Here is a 27080-nt window from a genome sequence, read left to right on the forward strand (position 1 = left end):
GGCGCAAAATTAATCACCCTATTAGAAGATTTATAATGGTTAGGAATGGCGTTGTAAGGCAGTCATATTAGACACTTATGAACTACACAGCTGCAGAATACAAACTGGCAAGAAACTGAAAGATTTCCATCATTCTTCAAAGGGTGGTGGATGGAGTTTTTTTCAATTCTATTGAGAAACAGTTTTAGTTTAATTTCTACTGCATTAACTCATCCACTCGGCTAGACCCGTTGCGCGAGCTGATCACTCAAAACTCCAATACAAGGCCTTTATGACCCAGAAACTCTTTTGCGGGTTAAGACTATTTTTGTTTCGGAAGGAGGAAAATTATTGAAGAATACAATATTTTTTCGTATACACTTTTTAACGTATTTTTGTAAGATACAAAACAAATTTGTTTCAGTTAAAAACTATAAATGTATTATAAGTGCAAAACAAACAAGCAACGATTTTTTTTTAAAGAATATTATACCCTATGATCAGAAAGTACAGGTAATGTTTAATTTAAACGAACCTTCCATATATTTTTCTTATGTTGGTAGATCCGTGAGACACACATCTGTCACTTTTTAGCGCTATCGGATCATAAGTGTCTGCTTGGCCGGCCGGAATTGTGGGCAAACAATTCTTGGATTTTGCATGATGATAACGCGCCATTGCACCGAGCCCAAATTGTCTTGGATTATTTGACCAAACTCCAAGTAAATAACATCGTGCAAGCACCGTATTCACCTGATATGGCCCCGCGCGACTTCTTTTTGCTTCCCAAGTTGAAGTTACCACTTCATGGAAGGAGATTTGAGTCAATAGAGGAGATCAAAGAGAATGCGACAAAGGAGCTGAAGGCCGCTCCTTCGTCGGCCTACCAGGGATGCATGGAGGACTGGGTTAAAAGTTGGCACATGTGTGTTGCTTTAGACGGGTCATATTTTGAAGGAAATAAAATAAATTTGCCTGAAATTTAACTCTGTTTTGTTTTATTTAAACATCCCCAGTACTTTCTGGTCATAGGGTACTTGAATATTACCTTGATCAAAAAGTTCCCGGAACAACCGCCAGGTGACGCTCTAAGTCAACTAAGTGCTGAGTCTTGCCATTCATTTTTCAGGTTGGCATATCTGTGCTTAACATTCCCAACCATTTTATGTCCATGCTAAATCTACTCCTGCACGTGTTTGCGATTTATTACAGTTTTAAAAATGGATTTGAACTTGCAACGACGAATTGGTATTCAATTTTGTTTTAAAAATGAATTCAATGGTGCGAGAGCCTTAGAAATGTTGGAAAACTGCTTCGGTAATGATTTTCTAAAGAAAGCAGCCGTTTACGAGTGTTATGAATGCTTCAGAAGAGATCATGAGTCCATCAGAGATGACGAACGTAGTGGCAGGCCGCCAACATCGAAAACTGATGAAAACATAAATAAAGTTAAAGAAAAAGTTTATCAATAACCGCAAATTAACCATCAGAGAACTGGCAGAGGACTTGAACATTGCTTATGAATCCATTCAGGATATTCAAATTCTGATTTGGGCTTGCGCGTATTATTGCTGCAAAGCTGCTTTCAAATTACCTAAATTTCATGTAAAAAAGGGACCTCGTTGATATCGCGAATACATGATTTCCAAGGCTGAACTCGATCCAACGTTTGTCAAATGCATCATTACTGGAGACAAGACGCGGATTACGACTGGCCAACTAGACATCAGGCCAATGAGTGGATAGCTACAAATGAACCAAGGCAAAAAACCACGTCGTTTTCAGTAAAAAAAAAAAGAGAGCGATGCTCACGGTTTTTATGGTTTACAGCGATATTGTACACCACGAATTTTTGCAAGAAAAGCAATTCAGCAATTCGTCAAAAAAGATTGTAGGAAAACAACTCGTAGATTTTGGACCATAATAACGCACCCTTCTACAGGGCCGTCCTTATCCATGAATTTTTGACCAAAATGAATCGATTACCATTCATAATAGACATCGAACCCACCACATACGGCTCCGAGCGATTTTTTTCTGTTTGTGCGAGTCAAAAAACCTTTACAGCCGATAGGAACTAAAGGAAAAATCGGAAACGACTCTGATGGCTATACCGAAAACAGAGTTCGAGAATTGCTTCGAAGGCTCTGTCAAACGCTGGCATAAGTTGTAGCTGTAAGAGAGTACGTAGAAGGCGATAATAACACTTTTGAGGAGTAAATTTGTATTTTGAATTTTCTGAAAATATTCCTAAACACATTCCGGCAACTTGTTTACCAAGATGGTAGTCTTATGAATAGCCATTTATACTCACTCTCTTAGCTGTGTTATTTTTCTAATACAAACTTGTGTATGCAAAATCGAAATCTATTATATTACACCGAACTTGCCCAGACTTGAGTTTTTCAAAAAAAAAAAAAAAGATCTCATTTATAGATACGCATGTCTTCGAGTATTATATCAATAAAATGATGTATTATCTATTTTTAAATTTAGTATCTGTTTCATTTACTCTGTACTGAAATATCAACCAAATCAAAAACAAACAAAAAATGTATTTGACGCATAATTGACTGACTCTCTACGAAAATTAATCACATCACTAGTCTATTATTGATAAGAGCGCTACTTAACTGCATTTATTTCAACTGGGTTCACACTTGCTTAGTTGCCGTCGTCTGTGTGTTTGTGCGATTGCGACGCTTTTACTTTGAAATAAATCACGTTGGCAACAAATACAGAAAGAGCTACTGTTAGAAAAGAAATTCTAGACCACAAGTCTGCTATGGGAAAACTCGCAAGCAGACCAAACAGTCCGACAACCCAGTCGATCCGTCGAGCAAACAGATTTTTCTTTTTCTATCCACATAGTCGCTTTGCTGTTAATTTTGTTGTTTACTTTTCTATTTTATATCTTTGCAACAACGATATTGCGCTGCCAAACGCCGCTCATCACCGCTCAACACTTCCCATCGCACATTCGCTACGTACGTTATCGCATTTCCCGCGCTTGCCACTTCGTTTACTTCGCTGCTTGACTGCGCCTGGGTGCATGTGTGCGTGCTTTCCGTTCAATGCGCTACAACTGATGGCCACCTCTTGGCCCGACTGCGACTTACGTTTATTTAGTTGCGCCACGCTGGGCGCTAGAGCCAATGGACACGGCCATCATGCTTGGCAATACAATATCGATAAATTGCGAGGCGGAAGGATATCCGATTCCAACGATTACCTGGTTCAAAGGACAGGGTGAGTAGCGTATAGAAAAACAAAAACAAAAAAAAAAAAAAACAGAACAAAAAACAAATTACTACTGCAAATAAGACTAGCAATACATAGAAGCGGTTGGTAGTAGTGTAGTTGTGTGAGTGTTTCAACGCCATTATACGTGCACTGTTCGCTGTGTTTCAGAGTCTCTGGCGGATGTTTCTTGCGAAAGTTTACTCTGGCTTGGAATGAAAAACAAAAATCAAACGGAATGAAAAATTCTGCTTTGAGCGAGCAAAAGAGGCAAAAGCGTTGGTAGTAAACTTAATCCTGAAATGCGAGTTCATTAAAGTTTTATAGACGGCAACTTTGGGTTCGTAAGTTAAATTAGGGTCCGGTACGATGCGGATGGTTAGGTGGGCACAGTGAGAACACATTAAAAGGATAAAGCTGCTGAAAAAAATGCGAAAGGAAAATAAGTAAATGAGGGATAAAAATGTTAGCGAATGAAAGAAGCAAAGCAAATAAATTAATGCCAGAAATGTTAGAATATTAATTAAGCCATTTTGGCATTGATGGGCAATTATACGGGCGGCAGCTGGTAGAGTTTGCTTTTATTCTAGAAAGTATGTAGAAAATGAGGAAATACATAAAATTGTAGAAAAAAGAAAAGGCGTACACAGACGAGTCCAAATTTGCTACGTTCCTTCTGCTCAATATCCTTTAAATTATTGCAGGCAAAATGTCGCAGGACTTTAAGCCGCTCAGCATGCGCAACAACTCGCTGGTACTAAATCTCGCCACAGACATTGATGAGGGCTACTACATGTGTCAGGCCACAAATGACATTGGCGCCGGTCTGAAGAAAATCATACGCATCAATGTGAATGGTAAGTAAAGGCTTTTCTCAGTCCCAAACAAAAAAAAAAAAAAAAATAATTCGCTCCATATTGAATTCCGAGTTTTAACTCTTTCTATCCACTTTAGAACCCGCTCGCTTTGAGCAAGCCGCCCGCAATGTCTCATCGCGCCGCAACGATCCCGTTAGTCTCGAGTGTCAAGCCAAAGGTGACGAACCCATCGCCATCTCGTGGACGCACAACAACGGCCGCATTGACCTGAATAATTTCCGTTTTAGCATTGCGGAAATGAAAACGGAAAAGGGTGTCGACTCCCAACTCACCATCGCCCGTTCGGATCGTCACGATTCGGGCATTTATCGTTGCATTGCGGAGAATCCATACGGACGCGCCGAACTCGTCATTTTCCTGGCGGTACAAGAGCGCCCCGACACACCGTCCACTCTAGAGGTGTTCGAGGTGGGCTCGCGCACCGTCAAGTTGTCGTGGCGGCGCCCATTCGACGGCAATTCGCCAGTGCTTAGCTATTTGGTGCAATATCAACCGTTGAAGTATATGCAATCACATACCGCGCTTGGCATGTCCGGTGGCAATTGGAGTGGTTCGAACATTATAAATGTAACTCTGCCATCGACGAGTATTAGCCGTAGGTACGTAGGCACACTAATGCAAGTACGAGCACATGTCCATACCAAATGCATTCCGTTATTCGCGCACAATGTGTTTGGGCTTTGTTAATATGCTTCCTCTTCTCTTCGTTTTTCATCATTCCGACAGCTATGACAGCGATTTGCGTGAAAGTGCTATTGTTGCTGGCTTAACGCCGGCAACCACTTTCCTGATTCGCATGCAAGCAATCAACGAAATCGAGCGCAGTCCATTCACCGATCCGATTGTGCTAAAAACGCAAGAAGAGGCACCGACTGAAGCGCCCTCGAATGTGCAAGTGCAGACTGGTGGCGAGAGCGAACTGATTGTGACATGGCAGGTGAGTAATAGTATAAGTGTGTGTGTCAGCGGATATGGTGGCGGATGTGGTCGCTTGTACAAGTGGAGTAGTTCCTGGAGCTAACAAGTGGTCACTCTATTAGTTCGATGATATTGGGATGGAAATTTTTAAGAAATATTTAATATTTTGAAAGGATTGAAAAAGTGATGAGGCTACCTGCAGCTTAAAGGCGTAAAATGTTAACTTCGTAGGCACACAGTGGAAATCAAACATCTCTCAAAGTTTCTATGTTTACATACAAACTGGTACAAAATTAATCACCCTACCGGAAGATTTATATTTTTTTCAAATGCCGGCGTACGTCACTCACACTCATGTTTGACACTTATGAACTAGACAGCCATAGGGTCAAAATATAGATTTGCGTCACCCAAAATGATGTTTTTTTATTAAATATTTCTTGGAATCATGTTTTTGATTAGTAAAAGGATAAAGTCCGGATTCCGCATAGATGGCGCTAGTCAAAAATTTAAGAATTTTCCAATTGTGCTGGGTTTTTTATGATTTGGCTATTTTTTGCTTCCACAGGTTATGGCGACCGTCGGCGACGGACCCAAGTGATCATCCGTTGCTTCCAATTGACGCGTTCCGAGTTTAAAGCCCTCTGTCGGCAGAAAACAGCAAGGGATGGAATAAGTTTGTTATTTTAATTACGAGTAAATCTTCCGCTTGTATTTTTGTCATCCAGTAGCTTCCCATAAAATTAATCTGCTACTCGGCGATGACATACAACTGAAGGCGCATCTATTTGTAGGACAAAAGCAAATTGGAGGAGATGCTTGTTCAAAAAGTGCTTCAATCCAAAAGTCTTAGACATTTTAAAACGCAATAAAAAGTTCGTTTCTTTAAAGATGCCTATTTGGGAAGTCATTTTTTATGAAGCTTATTTCCGTCTTCATTTATAGGCACACGTGTACATCGGTCTGTTTCTAGAAAGACTCAACTGAGCAATTTTTGGGTTTGTGCACAAACTCGCAATGTCGCGAGATCCTTCTGGCCATGGGTAGATCGACCAAGCTCGAGGGAACTTCCTCGACTAACAAAGTTGTAGCTCTCGAAACTCGTTATTATCCTTGCCGCATATTGTCCATTAGTTATTAATGCAGTGATTTAAATTTTCTGAAAAAGCTGTCTAGAGGATGATATGAAATCATCTCAGCACCTTCTCCTCAGCTGCCTTGCTCTCACCGGGCTAAGATTGATTAGATATCACATATCTGGTGAATTTCATCAGAACATTGAATCAGTTAGACACTGTTTGGTTGTCATCCAACTCTATCCCAAAGCAGTGGTTCGGTTCTTCTCTAATGTTTTACTCTGTATAATATCACAATAAACGAATTTTTTTCTTCTTTTCTTTAACTGGGCTTTTACATGACCAGCCATTTAGCTTAACTTTTACTCCGAAGTATGGTACGAGAAATTGGTTTTATGTTAGATTTAGCTCAAAATAGGATTCTTTTTGTTTGGCGATACATTCCCAGATTATCTGGGAGAGAGAAAACTTGTATCTAGCAAAGAATCATTAGCTTAAATCAAATATTTTGTAGCATTTCTTGCTACTTAACTGATCGTTAATAAAGAATACAGAGTCCGGCACTCGAAGTGCAACCAATTAAAATAGTCATACATTTTTTTGGAAAACTACTTTTATTCAGTTTAAAGTACAAAATGTGTGAAAATAATACAAAACTAAGTATACATTTACTTTTGCTCGATATGACCACCTTTTGCCTTGACTATGGTCTTGAGACGGTCCAGAAACGAATCGCAAGCTGCTGACTTGCAGGCATCTTGAACCACTCGCGAACAATGGCTTTTTCAGCGTCTCGAGACTGGTGAATCTTTTAATTCGGAACTTCCTCTCCAAAATGGTCTAAAGAGAATAATCTATCAGATTCGCCTCTGGTGAATTTGTGAGCCATTGTGTGGACGCTATGAACGTTTCGGAACGTTTCTTTCGCCATTATTGGTGCACTCGAGCTGATGCCGAGTCCTGTTGAAACGTCAATGGTCTGCTACCGCAATGTTTGTCTGCCCACGATTTCACATTAACATCCAGAATACTTTCCCGATAATATTTCGCATTTACCTTGACGCCAGGCTAAATGAAAACGATTGTAGAGCGCCCATCTACAGTAGCAGCGGCCCAAACCATTACGTATGGCGGGTGCTGCCTCCTGGTGGCCAATCGATGACTCCTATGAACGGTTGGTCAAATAAACCCTATCGTTTTGGGAGTTTACGAATTGCTTAATTTGAAAGATTTTCTTGTCAGAAAACACAGTGTTCGAAAATTGACCGTTTTCGGCCAAGCGAACCAACTCCTTTGCTCTCTCAAGTCTGACCTGTTACTGCTTTGGTGTGAGATCATCCGCTTTTTGGATCTAGTAAGGGTTGACTTTGTGGAACAACATCAACACGCACACCACAAATAGGAGGAGGAGCTCGACCAAGCACCTAACAGAAGTGTACGCGCCAATTATTATATTTTTTTTTTTTAAGGGTTGACTTTGAGATCATTTTTCAGTATGAGGCGGATGCTACGGTCAGATATTTTCAGTTCTTTCGCCTTTTGATTGGCACTCCGTGCGGGACTCTGCTCAAGTCGTTTCTTCTGATGACCACTTCTATGACGTTTCTTGACGCTACCAGTATCATTGTAACGAGCAGTGGTGCGATAAACAAAAACTTTATTTATTTTAAGGTGCTCGAGCGCACGAACAATCGCTGGTTTTTCTGATTACTGATTTTCTTTTTTTGCGTTAACTCTCAGCAAAATCCTTCCGCGCGCTTGTAAAAACTACTCTGGACTGTCATTTAGCCAACTAACAGGAAGCTAACCTTGCTGACTGATCGTGCATCAGCTGCGTGAGCGGTCTGAAGTTGGTTACACTTCGGGTGCCGGACCCTGTATAGTGAATGGGCTGCAGGAAAGCACATGAGAAATTTCAGCTAGACGTCAAACTGCTGGATATACAAATAAAACCGAGGAACAGCCATATTAGGTGATAGCAGCGGAATAGCAGATTTGTTTTTTTCTTGCGGTTTGATGATTTCAATTTCCAGGAGATATGCGTTTTTGTTGTTGTTTCGCTTGTTTGCTTACATTCTGGTAAGAACTCTGACACTCGAACTACCAAATTACAAAAATGAAACACGTGCGAAAAAGAAAACAAGCACATTTTTTGTGTACTGCTGCTTTCACCTTGTACGAACTCGTCCTGAATAAAGCGAAACACAAATTAAATTAATGCACAAATTAAATGAAGCAAAATGGATCAACTATAAGTAAAATTACAATTAAATTTGCACAGAAATAAATGTACGGAAACGTACAGTTTTTCTAAAATGTTAACAGATCGATATTTTTCCTCTTCTAATTTCTCTTTAGAAATGTCCAAAGCCTGAGACCCTAGGTGTTATTAAAAAAAAATAATATTTAGCTATTTTTTATAGTGATCTTGAAAGCACCCCAAAGTTAAACAAATGTTTTTATATTATTTTTTTGGCGGATCTAACAGTGCGGAAAATATCCAAAAAATTTATCGTGTTGCCTCGAAAATTGTTACTCGATTCGCGAAGCAGGAATTTGCAGACAACTTTTCAAAATTCAAAATAACGGATCTAATATAGCAGAGTTTTTATAATTCCATCGGATTTGCTTTGAGACCACTGAATACAAATATGACTTAAAGTTTTTAGAATGGGAAATTGCGAATCTAATCGGTATCCGAAATACACTTTTGGGATTATTGCCTGCCTGTTTATTACCTAAAATAGACTTTGAGTCTGTATTCACTAAATGATAATAGTCTGGCACAAGTCCACTATGAAATGTTAAAATTGCATAGACCTCATACTGAGATAAATTTTGCCAAATACAAATTCTTTTTGCTCGATCCTAAACTTTAATGGAGTTGTACGCAAATTTATTTTTAAACGCATTACTGCCTTCACTCACGCTGCTAAGCAAATTTTCTTAAAAGCTTCCTTATTGATTATCCACTCTTGGCCAAGTGCCCCAATAAATATAAAGTAACGCAATTAACCTCATTCTTGTGCGGCCAACCACAGCGTTAGCAAAAAAAAAACTCGTATTTACATTCGCTCCTTCGCCCACACACTTCTTTTACTCAATCCCTACGAGCGCAATCATCACCTGTATTTAACATCTTGCGGCTTTTTATCGATATAAATAATTCAACACACTACAACATTGACTGATTTATGTGCAAATGAAAGGAAAACACTCAAGTACACTCACGGATACACACACACACACACACATGCATGTACTTCGATCCAACCCTCTTTGTCTTTGTTGTAAAATTGCATCCCACACTCCCCTTGCTTTGCTCAAGCGAAACTGGAGTAGCTTTCTGTCCTAAATAACATCACTTTCTCGACAGCGCGACGTTTTCTTGGCATATAATAAACATTTATATGGGCCACTCATCACTCGCAGTACAGCGAGTGTTGTTTGTGTACAACAACAATTTATACTTGCACTCATACCTCCTACATACTTCAAGTAACATTTCTCTTGTTTTTGTTTTATTTTCTTTATATCTTCACAGATACCGTCACGTGAATCTTGGAACGGTGAACTTATTGGGTATACCGTTAACTGCAGCGAGGAAAAACAGAACATCAACTACATTAGCGTTGTCAATAATTCACTCAAGTCTGTGATTGTAAGTGGTTGGGCGACCACAAAGGCAACTATTCGCGGTTTGCGCAAATATACCAGGTACGCGGTGACGGTGCGGGCGCTTAACAGCTTCGGTTCGGGCCCATGGAGTGCAGCCATCTTTGGGACAACAGCTGAGGGTGGTGAGTAGTTGAAAATGAGTTTGATTGTTGTTTTTCTTTGCCATATTTTTGTTTTATTTGTGACACTTGGAGCTGCTGTTTATATAGCCACTTTGTGTCTTTCAGGTTTTAGTTTTGCGTGTATCCGATTGTGTGTGTGTGTGTGGGAATGTGTGTTTGTATGCACTCCCTGTAGGAAAGACCGGAAAAATAAAAAAAGAAAATGATATTGAATTAGATTCCGTATTTTGTGATACATTTAGGCATTGACTTGAGCTTTACTACTTAAATGGAAGGCCAAATATTGACAGAAATATATTAAGGTTCTGATGAAAAGTTTTGTTTTTTTTAGTATATTTTTTTTCCTGGAAATCTTAATGACCTAATTCCGGAATTCCACAATTGCGCTTACTGACGTTCCTAATGCACTGCTTTTTTATAATATTTTTTATTTCAGAAATCTTAATAACCTTATTCCGGAACTCCCAAAGTGTGCTTAATAGCCTAGACAAGCGGTAGCGTTAATCGGGATTAAAGAATTAGTTCGGAATTATATTAGGAATTTAGTGCAACTATCGCGGATTGACAACTATGCTTAATTCTCATAATTTAAGTATAATTTAAGCGGGTTAGTAGTACTTTCGATGCCAACATTACCGAAAAATTACAGTTAATATCTATTGTGACTGAAAAATAACCAAACTTTCATAGAGAAGAACACGAACGACTGGACACGCTCGAAGTTATATTAATTATTTTGATATTTCAAGCAGTTTGAAAAACTTAAAATCTTTTTTAAATAAACATTTTTTTCTTAGTATCAGCTAACACCCGTTTTTGTTGCCTATGGACCATATTTTACTGACAAAACTATCCAATAAGCAAATCAACTGTTCACTAATCCGCACAATAATCCTCTGTCACTTTATAATTTTAAACAGAAACTGCGTCGGTAATCTCGATTAATCTCGCCGTCTGTCAAGGCTATAACTTTGTCTGTGGATGGCGTGGTCGACTTACCGCAATGAGTGTAACTACAAGAGTAAATTAAAATTTTTAGAAAAGCAGCGTTGCTTAAGTAAAGGCCACCCTACTCTCCACTAATTGCTTTTTCCATTTTCCCTCTTATGAAGTAGTCAAAAAATGGTTTAACTTACGGATCCTTTCAAAAGCTGAGGAGTTCGTCTGGTAATAGGATAAATCACAGACAGTACTTTAAAAAGTTAATACATAATCACTTTTTTTTAAACAAGAATTTTAAGTCTTGAGATTCATTTATTACCAAACTAGACATACTGGAATTGTAAGCGGTGAAATTTAGAAGGCCTGATTTTAGCGATCATAAAAATTATTCAAATCAATCCACCCTCATTTTTTAATTATTATCCAAAGATACCGTTATTCTTAAAAGTAATACAAAATGCAAGACATGCCACTATAAGTAACAACGATCTGTACAAGAGATATATAATGCAACCGATAGCAAATTTGATAAAGTTGAGAAAGTCGAGGTGGACAAGTCTCGCAGGGACCCAAATGAAATCTGTCGTCAAGCTCTGAATTTGAACCCGGAAGGTGCTCGCAAGGTTGGTCCTCCAAAAAAAAGTCGAAGAATCAGGAAATACTTGGAACGAAATTACGCTTTTGGTGCAACCCAGCCCTATACTTCAATGGGAGAAACAGGAACCGATGATAATAATACCTGCCAGGAAATTATTTTATACCTTTTTTTGTGGTATTTTGTAGGTAAACTTTAAAAATGTTTCTGGAAATAGAAATTGTAAGAAAAAGTACTCACACACCTGTGCGATGCTTATTACTAGAATATTTCGCTCATGAGGTCGAGTAGATCGAGTTTTGTCGAGTAGGTCGCACTGTTTTTAAGTTTTATAAATTATTTTTAAACAGTGCTAACGCCTTTCAATGCATCATCTCCATACTTTCAAAAAAGAAATAGGGTTATCCACACCGCTTACCAATTTCGAAAAAAAGACATTTTTTTTTTTAATTTTGGATATGGAAGTAAAATAATACATAATTTTTGTTGACATGCACAATCTATAAAGGTGAATGTCTGTACGTTGTACGCGCATCACTACGAAACGACAACACCAAATGACGTAAAAGTTTTTATACATTCATATTTTCACCCAATGAAGGTTATAGGCATGCTTTTATGATGGAACTCCCTTCCCACAGCCCCCAGGTCGCATCACCACTCTCATTCGTCACTAATAATCGAATATTTGCTTAAATTTAATCTAAAAAATCTTAGTTTTTCCTATTTCCCACTATTTATAGCCCACTCTAGACTTCATAATCCGCATAAGCTGTTCAACTATGACCCAAATGCAAAGTTCAAAAACGGTTTGAGATAGAAAATTAATAAAAATAATTTTGCTTGATATTTTTCTGATTGGCTGTTTTGATTTATTCAACGAGGCATAGCAACGGATGCCGGGTATTCTAATATTATGGTTATTAATAAAGAATTATTTTCTATGAAATTATTGTTTGTAATTCTTTTATATACATATCCTAAAGCCCTCAAAACTACTCCTACGCGAGCGGGGCCGCAGGTTAAAGCTAGTTATATATTTTAAAAATGTGAAAAAAGACAGTCTACAGAAAACAGCACATTTTTTTCATAAACTAAGAAAATAAAACGAAGATGTAAATTGATAATATATTCACTGTGTATTACGTATCAGTTTTTGAACTTAAATCTTAGGAAGAGGGACTTATAATTGAGGCAAAGAGTTGCATGCAATTATCTGTTTTTTCATTTTCAACCAAAAGTTGGTTAATAGTTATATGGGAACCCCTTGATGATTTGTTTCCTTTGCTTTAAGTTCTTTTAAGTTCCTTCGAGGTTAAACTAATGAATCTGTCGATAACACTAGTTTACACCAAAAATGGTCCTCGTCCAAAAGGCGTTTTTTAAACTAATTTGAGGTCGCTGAAACCAAAAATGAATTTTTTTTTTTTTTTTTTTTCAAAGAACGGTTTCCGAGATATTCCCAAAAAACCTGTTTTTTCGGCAAACTCGAAAACAGTGCGCGTCATTTCTTTGAAGTGCATTAGTTTCGAAAGGCACACATATAACCTACATGGCAATATATAATTCGTGTCAATGGAAGTCGTAGTTTTCGCAAAACAGCTGTTGAAAGTTAAAAAAAGGCATTTTTGACGTTTTTTAATAAATTATCAGAGTTTATTAACTTTTTTCTGGAATAAAAAATTTTTTTAAAACATTTTGAAGACAAATTTGAGAAGTTCGAGTAGTAAACGTTCATGCGAGTATAGAGCTACCGCACTGGTCGATAGCCGGGTGTCTGCAGCTCTAATCTAATGCTCATATTGGGAATTTTTGGAAAAACCTTGGCGACAGCGACATGTGGATAAATGCAGGTAATGCTGCGTGCTACCAAGGGGGTTCAAACTGCCTCCGAAATTTTGATACCAAAAAGATGCCACTTCTTCAAGAAAGAAAAAAAAGGGTCGGTCAAAACATAAAAATTATACAGTTTGCCTTCATAGCTTGACAGAAATGATAACGCTATGTGACGATGGTGTGTGTAATGCTTTCGCTTTTAAGAAATAATAACAAAGTGGAATAAAAAAAATGATGCAACTACAATAATGCTGGAAGTCCAGAAGAAATTCATGGTTTTATTTAAAACACCAAACCAGGCTTACAATTTCAGAAATGCTAAGCGCTGAAGCTCATTTTTGCATGGAACTGTAGATTCGTTACTCGCAATCTAAAAGATAGATTTTTAAAACATAAAGCATAAACGAAGAACAAAAACCAGGAAAGGACACAGTATTGCCAAAAAAAGTGTAAAAAATTTGAAATTATAAAATTTACATTGGTTGAGGAAGAAAAGTCGGTACGCATTAAAATTAGACTACAAAGTGCTATTAAACAAGATTTTTTTTTTAATTTTTTTTAGTTTCAATACAAACATAGATACAATATAAATTACATAACACTGTTTGCTGACAATTAAACTAACGAGCAGTACAATTTTAGTAACATAAGGATAATTTTGTGAAGAGATTTTCATAGTCCTTTCCTTAAGTTCGAAGGTTTGCCCAAGAAATTCAGAAAGCCGCCTGGATGAGCACACCCAATTTCAAAAGGAAAACAACTTGAGCTAAATGCTAAAAAAAATTAAGCAGCTCATTACAAACAAAAGAAAATTACGTCGAAAATGGCAACAAACTCGTTGCACCAGTGACAAAACCAAACTAAACAAAGCATCATAAGAATTGAACATTGAAATAAATTTTATTAAAAATGAATTAATAAATAAGTACATTTCATGCTTAAGACCTGATAAATGAGGCGACTTCCCACTTTGGAAATGTACTAAATATTTGCAAAGACCAAACTGTCATGTTCCTCCAATCAAAAAAGATAATAATATATGAGCAAAAATGACAAAGAAAGGCAATAGCTTTCGCAAAATAATGGGTGTTCCAAACAGGTGTTATTTTGATATTCAAAGAAAAATGCTATATTTTAATGTAAATGATTGGATATTTATTTCATTATAAAGTGGAAGGTATGTCGTTAATAGTGGAAAATAACATCAGGCACGACCACGCTTACAGGACAGTATCCTTTTCATTACAATTTTCCATAACCGAATTGCAAAGTGGCTGCCCCATGCCCTCGATAGCCTCACGAATCCCATCTATGAGGTCTTGAATCGACCCTGGGTGTTGGCATAGACCTTCTCTTTCACGTGGCTCCAAAGAAAAAAGTCACAAGGTGTTAAATCACAAGATCTCGGTGGCCAATCTCGTAGCGCCGTCTTGTTGAAAATAAACGTTGTCCAAATCAATACCATCCAATTCCGGTCATACAAAATCGTTAATCATCTCTCGATAGCGCAATCCATTACCATAAAAGAACTCAAAAGACAAATAAAACAACTAAAAGATAAAAAAGCGCCCGGAATCGATTTAATTACAGCTGAGGTATTAAAAAAGTTACCCTATATTGGTTATTTGGTATTTGGTTAAACTAGTAAAGTTGTTTAACCATTCGATTCATCTACAATATGTTCCAACCAATGTGAAAAGTTCCAGAAATGATTCCAAAAGCGGGAAAAGATTTACATATTGTTTCCAGATACCGACCAATCTCGTTGGTGCCTCGAATTGGTAAGCTATCTGAAAAGCTCATCCTCAATCGATTGACGCCAGTTATCGACTTTAAAAACTGATTACTTCACAGAATCACAGCTGGAATCGAAAACTTTTTGAACAGAATAACTTAAGTTCAGCAGTATTCCTGGGCATCGCACAAACTTTCGACAAGGTTTGAAGTGTCGGTATAAATAACAAACTAAATACCTGCCTTCGAAATGATTTTTGCACCCTCCTAAAGTCGTATGTGAGCGAACGCTTCGTTCGCGTTAAACAAAGAAACGAATACTTTAACCTTGAAGAAATAAATGCTGGTGTGCCGCAAGGAAGCATTCTTAGTCCGCTCTTATGCCTTCTATATACCAGAGACTTGCCGATATCCCCGAATAATTTCATCACCACTTTTGCCGACGACACTGTTGTCCTAGCAATTAGGCAACTGCAGTATACAAACAGATAAGCAATGGCGTCTGTAAAGGCCAAAAGAAAAAGATTTTAGTCTCTTCAAATAAGTTGTTTATGTAGTCAAAAAGTGATTCATTAATTATTATTAATTTTGCGCCACTATGTACAAAATATTTCTAAAGCCAATGTTGATATATGGTGTACAGCTTCGGAGCAATACGCGTACTTGTCCTACAATCCAAGGTACTAAGAAGGCAGGTCTAAAATGCGAATACATATAGACATCTTCAAACACCGCTGACAGATTATGTAATTACAAACAGCAGAGAAATTTCAGACGCACCAAAACCCACATGCAGCTGCTCTGGCACGAACAAGCAGCGTATCACGTCTTCGACGAAAAGATCGCCCCGCGCAAGTTAGGGATACTTCGAGCACACACAACAGGCTATTCTATAATACATGTCATATATTTGGGTGTTTGACTTAGCTCCTCCACCTATTTGTGGTGTGCACCTTAATGCTGCTCTTCATGGACCTACAGTTTTGAGCCAACACCGAAGCACAAATTATTTTTCTTATGAGAAGCTTTTTCATTTCAGAAATTCACTCGGAGACTGCCATTGCCTGACCAGGATCGATTGTTTTTTCTATCATTTGATATCTCGTGTTCAAGGTTTCGAATCCGTGCACTACCGAATGGTAGTCAAGCACCAACCCATTCGACTCCAGCGGCCTCCGTAGTGTTTACAAGCAGTTAAATTAGGTTAAGTTTCAAAAACTTACAGTTAGATTTAAGTTTTGTTATAAGCGATTCAGTAAATAAAATCATGTATTAAAAAAACAAAATATAAATATAATATAAAAGGTAAGCTGTTTAGTATTTTGTTAAAATTGTTTATTAAAATTCCAAACTGCCTTAACTTTGGCTCTAGATTAAAAAAAAAGAAAATTATGTTTTTGAGGACTGCTCTTTTGTCACTTGTTCATGTTTTTCCAGCGGGGGTTGCTTGAGTGTTTGTTTGCGATTGCTGTGTTTGTGTGTGATTGCTTTCAGCTTTAAGTGCCCACCCGAGTAGCAGCTGCAAAAAATGTGAGCTTAATGTGCTTAGGTGCATTAAGCAGAGTAGTCTTTGGCGAAGCTACAGTCTAGGTATTTGCTAAAGTAAGGGCATATAAAAACACGAAAGAATTCTGAATTTTGCCCTTTTAAGACCAACCACCGTCCTACTCCTTAACCGCAACTACCACACAGCTTTAATCATTTGCTCCACACTATCCCTTACATGCTAAACTGATTCTCTGATTCTCTTCTATGTTGTCTGACTATATGAAATTTCAACTACTTACTTCATCACAAAATGTAGCAAATGACTACTCGTTACTACAAGTTTTAATGTGTATATGTATATTTAACTTTTCTTCTTTTTTTACTAACTTTCAGTGCCTGAAGCACCACCGCAACATGTCAACTGTACTGCATTGTCGTCACAGAGTCTGAAGATATCCTGGCTGGAGCCGCCATTGCAATTTCATGGTGGCATAATTCAGGGCTATAAAATTTTATATCGCCCAATTGTGAATCAAAGTGAGTTCGAATACTTACCACAAATACTTGCCACCAATACACCAACACTCTTGTTGCACTACAAACCCCTTTTTATTCGATATGCGAATGCGATAGTGGCGCATTTGCAGCGCCATTTTACTGGCTTCGCTAACAGTCGGTGTTAATATGCAGCACTCAGAAGTGGCTATGATTTGCGCATGCAGCAGTTCACATTGAGTTCCAAATGCACTGTTGTGTAGCATAAGAAAACATAGTATCTATTTATGCACAAACACATACACATGCATTTATCAATGCATGTGCAGATACTAAAAAACACAGGCGCATATACTCGTAAAAAGGGCGCGTGAATAGATTTTTGCAATGAAAGGGGGGATTTCATTTAGTTTTTGATTTTACAAATAAGTTTCAACAATCAAATTTTCTATGTTCGATATGCCTGCATAAATAATAGTTTATGGGTAAAAAAAAATAAACAAAAATGTGTGCCATTTTTCTCACAGTTCGCAATAAGTTTTTAACGAATAAATTGCACTTGAAAGATTTCTTGGAAAAAACTTGCAGACCCCTTTAAATCTTCTTCTTTGACCTTTATTTGCAATTCGTTACCGAATGCAAGCGATCATGTATAAAATAAAATATATCAAATCCAATGCATAAACTAAAATGCATAAAATTAGATGGTTAAAAAAGAATGTTTACAATAAAACGTGTAAAAACAATTCTATAATTTTTTTTTACAATATTTCAAAAAGTATGTCTGTGCTAACACCAAAAGATGATCAACATTTTAAGCTCCAATCTATTGACGTATATTCGCATGATAACTTCCTTTTTTCGATGCCTCCTCTTCATTCAGTCCTTCCTTGTACTATAAGTTGAAGGAGATTACACTTATAATTTCGACATATACTGCTCAGGTAGGCTGTTTTTCCACGTTTAAAGCTAATCTTAAAAGCTCTCTTTTGCTATTAACTCTGCGAAGTATTTCAGAATTGCAGATACGGTCGGTCTACCAAATTTTCAGTAGTCTTCTTAGTACTCACATTTCGCATGTTTATATGCGTTTCATATTAGTAATTTTTATCGTCTAAATTTCCATGCCATATACCAAACTGGTCAAACATAACATCTCACAAAGCGTATTTTCAGATTTAAATTAAAATCATGGTTTCTTAGAACACAGCTGTATTTATAAAAATCAGCACTAGCCATTTCTATGCGGCATTTAATTTCCATTGATTTATCTCATTTATCAATAATAAAGCGGCCAAGATATTTAAATTCGGCATACTATTACTCGTCATTGTGAAATTATTGTAGACATTCCTTCGACTGATCGACTTCTCTCGTTGACATTGATTTTTAAACCATATATTTGGCTTTGTTTTGTCACACTATTGACCAATCTTTGGAGTCCACCCAAGCTGTCCGATATTAAAATTGTGTCATTAGCGTATCTTTTGTTGCTTATATACGCCATTAACGTTAATGTCGCAGAATTTTGGTGAATGGGCTCTTAAAAAGTTGGCCGAAGATCCACTTTTTTGTCGAAAAATTGTGTTCAGCGACGAAGCTCATTTTTATACTCTAAGGCTTCTTGGAAATTTGCTTCTGAATAGATATTAAATAAGAATGGCGAAAGAATACAACTTTAAGATTTTATCTGCTGTGATTTTTATGTATCTATGCATCATCAGAACAGTCGAACCATTCAAGCAATTCCAGAATCACGAAAGTGTGAAACAAATCTGTGACAACAAGTAGAGAAAGGCCAAACTTCGGTTTCGGCCGTGTTCGGTTTCAAAAGTTCAGTTCGGCTTCAGTTTAGCTTCGTCTGAAATTGGCCAAAGTTTGGTTATATCTTAGAAATAAATGTGCCGTCATTCTCTTGCAATAAACAATCAACACCGAAGTTGAAAATTATGCTTACGAAAAAAAAACACTTTCTCAATGGAAGTATAAACTACGAACTTCGTGTGCACGACAACAGGAATCCGTGTAGGATTAAATAATATCCATATGTTATTTTGCTCATTTCTGTGGTTAGTTTTCTGGTCTTCAGCCGATTCAGGTTTTTGTTTAGAAGACATTTTGATCGAAAAACTCGCTGTTCTCGCCTTCTGTCCGCTGCGCTTAACGTATGATTTATACCGGAGTTCTTCAAGAACCACTCGACGGATAAGATTCCAAGAAACATTTAATTTCCTCGCAAGGGCGCTCATTGATTTTGAGGGGTCCTCATCAATGATCGCATGCATTTGTTGCATCAATTTCGCAGATCGGACAGTGTCAGAACATTACTCGTAGTTTTTGCGTTTTGCAACATATTCGGCATCGCCGCCTGATGCTTCCGATTCACGGCGACCCTTATGAACGAATGAATGGGCGCACTTAAGAAAATTAGAGATTTCTAAATCAGTGTGATTTGCATATAGAGTGGCGATAACTGCATGTCTCTTCATTTCTTGAGTTATGTTGTAGTCTTCCAAGTCTTGTCACATTTTTCTTTGTGGTTTCGGAAAGTTATAGCCACATATATGCATATCCTCAACCAGCGTTTGGTCAAGCTCCTCCTCCTATATGGCTGGTGTGCGTGTTGATGTTGTTTCACAAGTGGAAGGACTTACAGTTTCAAGTCGCCTCCGAATGGCAGATGGTTTTTAGGAGGAGCTTTTCCATAGCCGAAATACACTCGCCGAAGAAAATACCATTATCTGCCGTTGGGCCACCGCTATTAGAGCAAACATATTACTTTATATCATTTTAGTGCTTCCCAGATATTATTAAATAGTGATGGTGCGTGAACCAACACATTCGTGACTAAACAACAAAATCCCAGTGATTACGAAATTCAGATGGGCTGCGTTTTGTCCCCACTACTACTTAATATTGTCGCGGTTATGACGAAAGCAAAGCGCGAAGAAAGAGGTGTTACTTGTGACCTACACAGCAGTATTAGTGACCTTGACTATACAGACGACAACTGTCTGCTTACGCATAGCTTTACTGTCATGACCGCAAAAATTCAACGCCTTGCAGAAGTTGCAGCCTGCTATGACCTCAAAATCAATATTAATAAGCCCAAAGCACTACTAATAAACTCAATGAATAACAACTGTTTCGCAATAAATAGCCAGCCGATCGAAGATGTCAAGATGTCCTTCTGCTACTTCGGTAGCATTATTACCCCATATGGCGGATCTGGAGCTGATGTTAATCACTGGCTTCAGAAAGCAAGACAGTCTTTTTGGTGACTTCAATCAGTTTGGAGGTCCTCCTTTTTGTCAACATGCATCGAAGTAAAAATGACTGACTGAGAGTCGTGGAATATAGCTGCCAGCGATAAAAAAAAAAGTTTTTATCAAAAAATGTTAGCGACGCATACTGCGTATTTTCAGACGAATAACAGACTATGGGAGATAACGCGATGAAATGTTCTTAACGTTGAAGTTAGGAGAAAGAAATGGCGATGGATTGACGACGTCCTGCGTAGGCCTACGGGCGATATAACGAAAATGGCCATCAAGCGGAATTCGCAGGGTAGCCGTAAGCCAGGACGCCCAGCACATACCTGAACAAAATTGTTCAAGTTTTATTAAACAATTTTATTTCCCTATTGTTTTCTGAGGCATCGCATTACGTCCCTTAAAAGCTGGTGCCACATACTTTTTTTGTTATAAATACGAGTATCTACAAGTTTAAGTGAAGCTAAAAATATTCACTCGTGCTCAAACATTTCACCCGCTTCAGCACCCTCCCTTCTCCGCTGCTGATTTTACGCAGCACCTCAACATTTTTTTGCGCCGTTCAATTCGATTTTCGTTATCAAGTCTGTTATTTTTTTCTCAATCATTTTGTGTTAGTTTTACAGTTATATTATTACACTTGAGCATCTGCTCTTCCACGTTTAAGCGTGTGTGTTGGTGTTTTTGCATTTTAAGCAGCTTTCACGCCAATATGCTTTTTACTTTTATTATTATTGGATTTTGAAATTGTAACCTTTTAGTTTTTGTATCAAAGGGAAAAATATAATAATAATATGGCAAAGCAATTAAAATTTAATTGCTGCAGTTAGGAGCAAGGCAAAAAACATTTTTAGCATAAACTACAGACTTATATTCGCCATCGCGCAATGTATGCAGTCAACGAATTTATTAACATATACGTACATGTATTCATATCCACCCATCGGCTGTGAAGCATTTCACATTTTATAGCAAGAAAAAAGCTTAATATCAAATTTATGATACAATATTAATGAGCATTTTAATGGCCCATTAAATCTAATATACAGGGTTTTCCAATAGAAATGAGCCAAAGTTAGCAGACTGTGACGGCCACAGTGTGATTTTTATTATGCCGTCATTGATGCCAAGCAATCATTGCAAGTTACACAGTTGAGCAGCTTTTAAAATGATACAACTTTTTTATGAACGATTTGCGCGTTTGACTATGTCTCGCGGAGTTGGCGAGAATTTTCCCACAAGATCGCATGAAGTGACCTCACTAGAGTTTTCACTGAAATAGTTTCTGTAGTCGCAATTGACTGTTGTTCTCAAAGTTAACATTAACTCGGTTGAGTGCTTGTCCAAATTCAGCGGGATATATTCAGAGGCGAAAAAGAGAATTTGTTACTCTTTGATAGATGCCACCGTACTAAGCGGCGCCGGCCTATTTAAGAATATTATATTCCAAATAAAAAAGGTATTATATTTCGTTAATGTTTCTCACACATCCGTTTAGACCAACTCATATTGGGAAACCCTGCATAAATGGTAATATTAATTATAATATATATAATATATTATTTTTTATGTAGTTCTAAAACTCTGCATTCAGCTGCGTAATGTTTACTAATTATCACAAACTGAGCGGGAGTGGCTAATGCTATACAAACGAGTACATATCTATCTGTATATTAAATATCTACAGTGTAATTATGTTTATTCTAAATAAATAATTGAATGTAGAACTACTCCGAAAAAACTAGCTAAGCGGTGCTCCACGAATGTTATTTAAGTTTCTGGACACAAAGTAATTCGCGGTTGAGATGGCTAGAAGAGGAACTGATCTGAAATCAGTGAATAGTGCTGAATATGTGGGCATCTCCTTATCCTCAAACAAGCGCCGAATTCGGTCAGTCTACATCAAGTAAGCCGACATTAAATGGACCACGGAGCCCACTTGTGAGATAACCAGGCAGATTTGGCCTAGAACAAATTAGCACATAACTAGATCCCTTATCAATTCAGACCCACCTTCCATTTGGGCAGTAGTTGGTATCATTATCATGCGTGGGAAGCGTATGGGGTTTCACTGAAATGACTTCTGTCACAGCTGTAAGAATGAGAAGGTAATGGAGAGTGTTAAACACTTCTTTTGCCACTCCTCCGCTCTGGCCAAATCACGATATCGCTGTGTAATTCTTACTTCTTTGGATGTCTAACAGAATCGGAATCGGCCACCATATATAGTATTTTATTATATATTCGAGAAACGAAGTGGTTTTACCACATTGAGAATTAGAGGGGGAACTTGAGTCCAAACTAGTTGTACTGTATTGGGCCAGGCCTAAAGGCATCCCCTCTTCATCCGTATGTGGTGTGGCAACCCCCGTAACCTAACCCAACTTAACCTAATCGACACAAGAAGAAAGTACTTCATGCTAATAATGTATACTTCTACGAGTATATATTGGGATAATTTTGCCTGTAATTTTTCATTCTTCTTCATTATTAACGCGATAACCGCTTAAGTGATTTTGACCGAGTTTAACAAAACGCCTTCCTTTTCCTCTGCTACCACCGGGTAGATGGTGGTACCACAACGAATACTTTCAGAGCCGGAACGTTTGTATCCATTCGGGCGATATGACCCAGCCAACCTAGCCGTTGGATATTTATTCGCTGCGTTATGACTATGACTATGTCGTCGTGAAATTCATACAGCTCATTATTCCATCGCCTGCCAACGTGCGACGATCAAAAAATCTTCCGCAGAATCTTTTTCTCAAACGCCTCATTGGGTGTTGTCACCGCCCAAACTTCTACGCCTTACGATAGGACGGGCATGATGGAATAAAGTGTTAGTTTTGTTCGTCGAGGGAGGACTTCACTACTCAATTATCTGCTTAGTCCAGGCATTTTGCGACAAAACAAAGCGAACAAGGGCGAACTGATGATTGCGAAAGATGAGATAAAAGCTTACCACTACGTCGAAGTATGTTCAGTGGCATTAGTTACCACTTTTATTGAACTAATTAAAATGGTTCGCATTATTTTACATATTCTCAGACTTTGACACGTGAAATAATATAAAGAAGTTGAAAAAATCACCCGTTCGATATTTGGCGTGTTGAGGTGGCTACTTTTCGAAAGTTGAAAAATAGGAAGCACAGCATAGCCTTGCTGTTTTTAGTGAATTATGTATGTGAAAGGATTAGAAATCGACTGTATTTATACAGGTTTCGTTATGGCAATTGACTGCGTCTCGCATAAAATTGTAACTAAAAAGTTAGATCTCCTTGACTTTTACTCGAATTTTCTGCGATGGCTTAAGTCATCTGTTACGGATAGATGTTGCGTTGTATCTATCGATGGTGTATGGCCAAAGCACGTTTTTGCTACTTTAGGCCTTCCTAAGGAAGAATCTTTTTATTGTACTTTTTATCAACGACATAAGCAAATTTAATATTTCTTACTCTAAGGTTTTGTTATATGCTGATTATTTGGAAATCATCCCAACCATTGAGGATGCATACTCTTAAACTTCAATATGATTTATATAATCTACACTAATGGTGTGTGAGGTCTCGTCTCTCCCTAAATATAAAAAAATGTTTTCAACCAGAAATTACGAAGCTTAGAGTTGAAGTGGGTTATGCACGAGTATATCATTTTTTCATACCTTCGGGTATGTTTCCTCTTCATTAAATTTGCTTGTTTCGACAGAGAAACTTTACGAGCTATTCTGCTAGTTCTCGCTGATACTACTTATTTCAGCTGCAATGGCCTTTGGTGACTTAAGGGGAGAGCCTGGTTTATGAGGTCTAAAAATTGCATCTCTTTGCGATTTTTTTTTGTTTTTAAGGAAAAAATTAATTTACCACTGCAAAGTTTTTTCTATCTTTTAATGAACATTTAAAAAGTATAAAAAATTTTTGTACTGGTTAAAATAAGTTGAAAAAAATGTTTAACATAAAAATTAGTAGAGCGCTGCAACGCTGGAGTTTCCAACTGCCGTACAAGATACAGCTCGTAATTATTATCTAAAGCAAAAAATTCAAATGGATTTCTAATTATCATGATTTTTTATTCTAGATGAACAAAGAAAACTGAGAGAAATTCCAAAATTTCAACTTTTTGGAGGTTTTAAAAAAAAAATGCCTTGCTATAAAAAAAATGCACTTCAACTTGGTATAAAAATCTTTAAAAAAAATTTTTTTATCTATTTTGTTATATTAGTTCAACGCTCGCCTACCTTTGGCTTTGTATGTACGGAAATATTGAGAATTAGGCTCTGTAACTTTGTGTGAATATTCTGAAATATATTAGGAATCGCTTAAAACGAAAAAGAATGCCTCTTGGCAGGAGCAATAAATCAATTATTGGTAGTGCAAGTCGTTTTCTTTTTGCCACAAAGTCGTTTGTAGATTTTTTGGCCTTTGGGGAATTTCAATAAAATTTTTGGACCGTCCAAGTAAATTTGTACGATTTTTTTTCTGTTTTCGAAGATTGAAAGATTGAAGAATATGCAAGAGTTACCGTAAAGTACCTTTTTTATTGGCCACGTAAACTTACACTTTATGAAAATAATAGTATCTTTGCAACCAATAGCTCAACTTAATTTAACGGGCATTTTAAATTCACAACGAAGCTTTGTAAAAAAGCGAAACTTCAACAATAGCTTTACATTTTTCCGAGTGGCACAAGAAAATCGATAGATAAAGGCAGCGTATCTAATTGTTCGATATCTACTATAAACACGCACTTACGTACTATATTACATAACACATAAACAATTTTATCCGGACTTTCACATATTTTTCCCAAATCGTCTATCCTAACCTCTTTTCACCGATTTTACAGTTGACTTCCCCGCCAAACTGGAAGTGAAGCGTACCTCTAATCTGGAAACCTACTTGCACACTCTGCACAAGGCAACTAATTACTCGCTACGCGTTTTGGCCTACACAGCGACTGGTGATGGTGCAGCCAGTCAACCGTTATATTGTCAAACTGAGGATGATGTCCCTGATGCGCCAGCATCCATTAAGGCGGCTGCTTTAACGGCAGATTCGATATTGATTTCATGGTTGCCACCGAAAAATCGCAATGGCATCATTTCACATTACACGGTTTATTCACGTGAGGCTGGGCGTAAAGGACAAGCGAAATGTGAGTGGAAAAATAGCGTACTTATATATTCGTAATACTAAATTTCGACAACGAGTTGGTGGTAATTATAAAGGAATAGCACATCACGGAGCTTGAGGCTGCACTAAGAGTAATAAAGAGTAATAAATCGCATGCGGCAAGTTTTTCTCTAATGTTTTTATACTCGAATGTACGTATATTTATTTAGATTTTTCTGGGGTTTTAGGATACAAAGTTTATATAAATATTTTAATGGCAAAAACGCAGGTCGCATTTAATATTGAACTCATTTAAGTGTAGTGATAAATTGGTTCAAAACCTTATTTATCATGCGTTCCACGACACAGTGACTTTTTTAACAATTTGTTAAATTAAAAATATTTTGAACTCATATTAGAATCTTTAGTTATTTTTTTTTCTACGTCATCAATCGAAAAACTAAGGTAGTTTAAAACTTAATAATTGATATAGGTTTTGTTTTGTTCATCGATTTATCGCTTATTTGCTAGGTGTCAAAAATACAGTGGTGGGCATGGAAATTCGGATTCTTGCCTAGCGATAAATTTTGACGGAATTGAATAGACTTTAAGTGTTTCTGTGTCACTTAGGTTAGGTTAGCCAGGTTGCTTGCCTAAGTCAAGTCACTCGGTGGCCCTAAGGCCCATTGTGATATCTGCATTTCCATCCCCTAACTAAGTTGCTTGAACCATTTAGATAATTTTAAGAAGGTTATATATATATATATAATTGGCGCGTACAATCTTTCTGGGTGTTTGGCCGAGCTCCTCCTCCTATTTGTGGTGTGCGTCTTGATGTTGTTCCACAAATGGAGGGACCTACAGTTTTAAGCCGACTCCGAACGGCAGATATTTTTATGAGGAGCTTTTTCATGGCAGAAATACACTCGGAGGTTTGCCATTGCCTGCCGAGGAGCGACCGCTATTAAAAAAAAAATGTTTATTAATTTTGCTTTCACCGAGATTCGAACCAACGATCTCTCTGTGAATTCCGAATGGTAATCACGCACCAACCGACTCGGCTACGGCGGCCGATATATTCACATATTAATATAATTTCCATTATATGTTGTACATATTTTTTTTTTTAAATTGTTTTTAAAACAGCTAAGGCATACTGGTATGTACATTAGGGCGGGTTGAATTTTTTACCTATCATACTTTGTTGCGGCGACTGAAGTATTCTAAACACAGCAAGACTAGCGTGGTTCTTAGTTTTTAATTTTCGAAGAGTAGCCGACTCAACTAGTCACTTGCATCTGTCAGCCAAATAACGAACATGTGATTTTTTACATTTCTTAGATTGAGTTTAGGGGTCGCTAACATGTATCAAAGTTTAAAAGGTCTATGGTAGCATAGCTCTAAATTGGACTTTGAGCCTCCTTATTTTCAATTTTAGTTATTAATTTTAGATAAATATTGGGTAGTCGAAAAAGTCTTTTCGTATTTCTAATCAAATTTCAGCTCATTTTTTTTTATATTTATAATGAACTTTATTAAACCAAATATGTACCATTTAGGTCGGCCACCTTTTGCCATTTTTCTTCTAGAGACATTATTCCATCAGTGTAAAACTTTTGTGGTTTCTCGGCGAAAAACTGCGACAAGTAATTTTCACAGGCTTCTGTTGAAGCCAACTTTACTCCATTAAGGGAGTTCTGCATTGACCGAAACAAATGG

At 37.4% G+C, this 27080-nt stretch overlaps 1 protein-coding gene across 3 annotated transcripts in view; it reads left to right on the forward strand.

Moving 5' to 3' along the window:
- Positions 1–27080, forward strand: part of LOC128855192 (cell adhesion molecule Dscam2) — a 274245-nt gene that overhangs the window by 204096 nt on the left and 43069 nt on the right. For all 3 annotated transcript variants that reach the window (XM_054089902.1, XM_054089903.1, XM_054089904.1), the window contains 7 exons: positions 3109–3228; positions 3924–4076; positions 4174–4696; positions 4824–5034; positions 9636–9891; positions 16880–17023; positions 25096–25404. In XM_054089902.1, the coding sequence (XP_053945877.1) occupies positions 3109–3228; positions 3924–4076; positions 4174–4696; positions 4824–5034; positions 9636–9891; positions 16880–17023; positions 25096–25404 (1716 nt within the window). The remainder of the gene's footprint in view (positions 1–3108; positions 3229–3923; positions 4077–4173; positions 4697–4823; positions 5035–9635; positions 9892–16879; positions 17024–25095; positions 25405–27080) is intronic.

Source organism: Anastrepha ludens, chromosome 2 (assembly GCF_028408465.1).
Source record: "Anastrepha ludens isolate Willacy chromosome 2, idAnaLude1.1, whole genome shotgun sequence".
Classification (NCBI taxonomy): domain Eukaryota; kingdom Metazoa; phylum Arthropoda; class Insecta; order Diptera; family Tephritidae; genus Anastrepha; species Anastrepha ludens.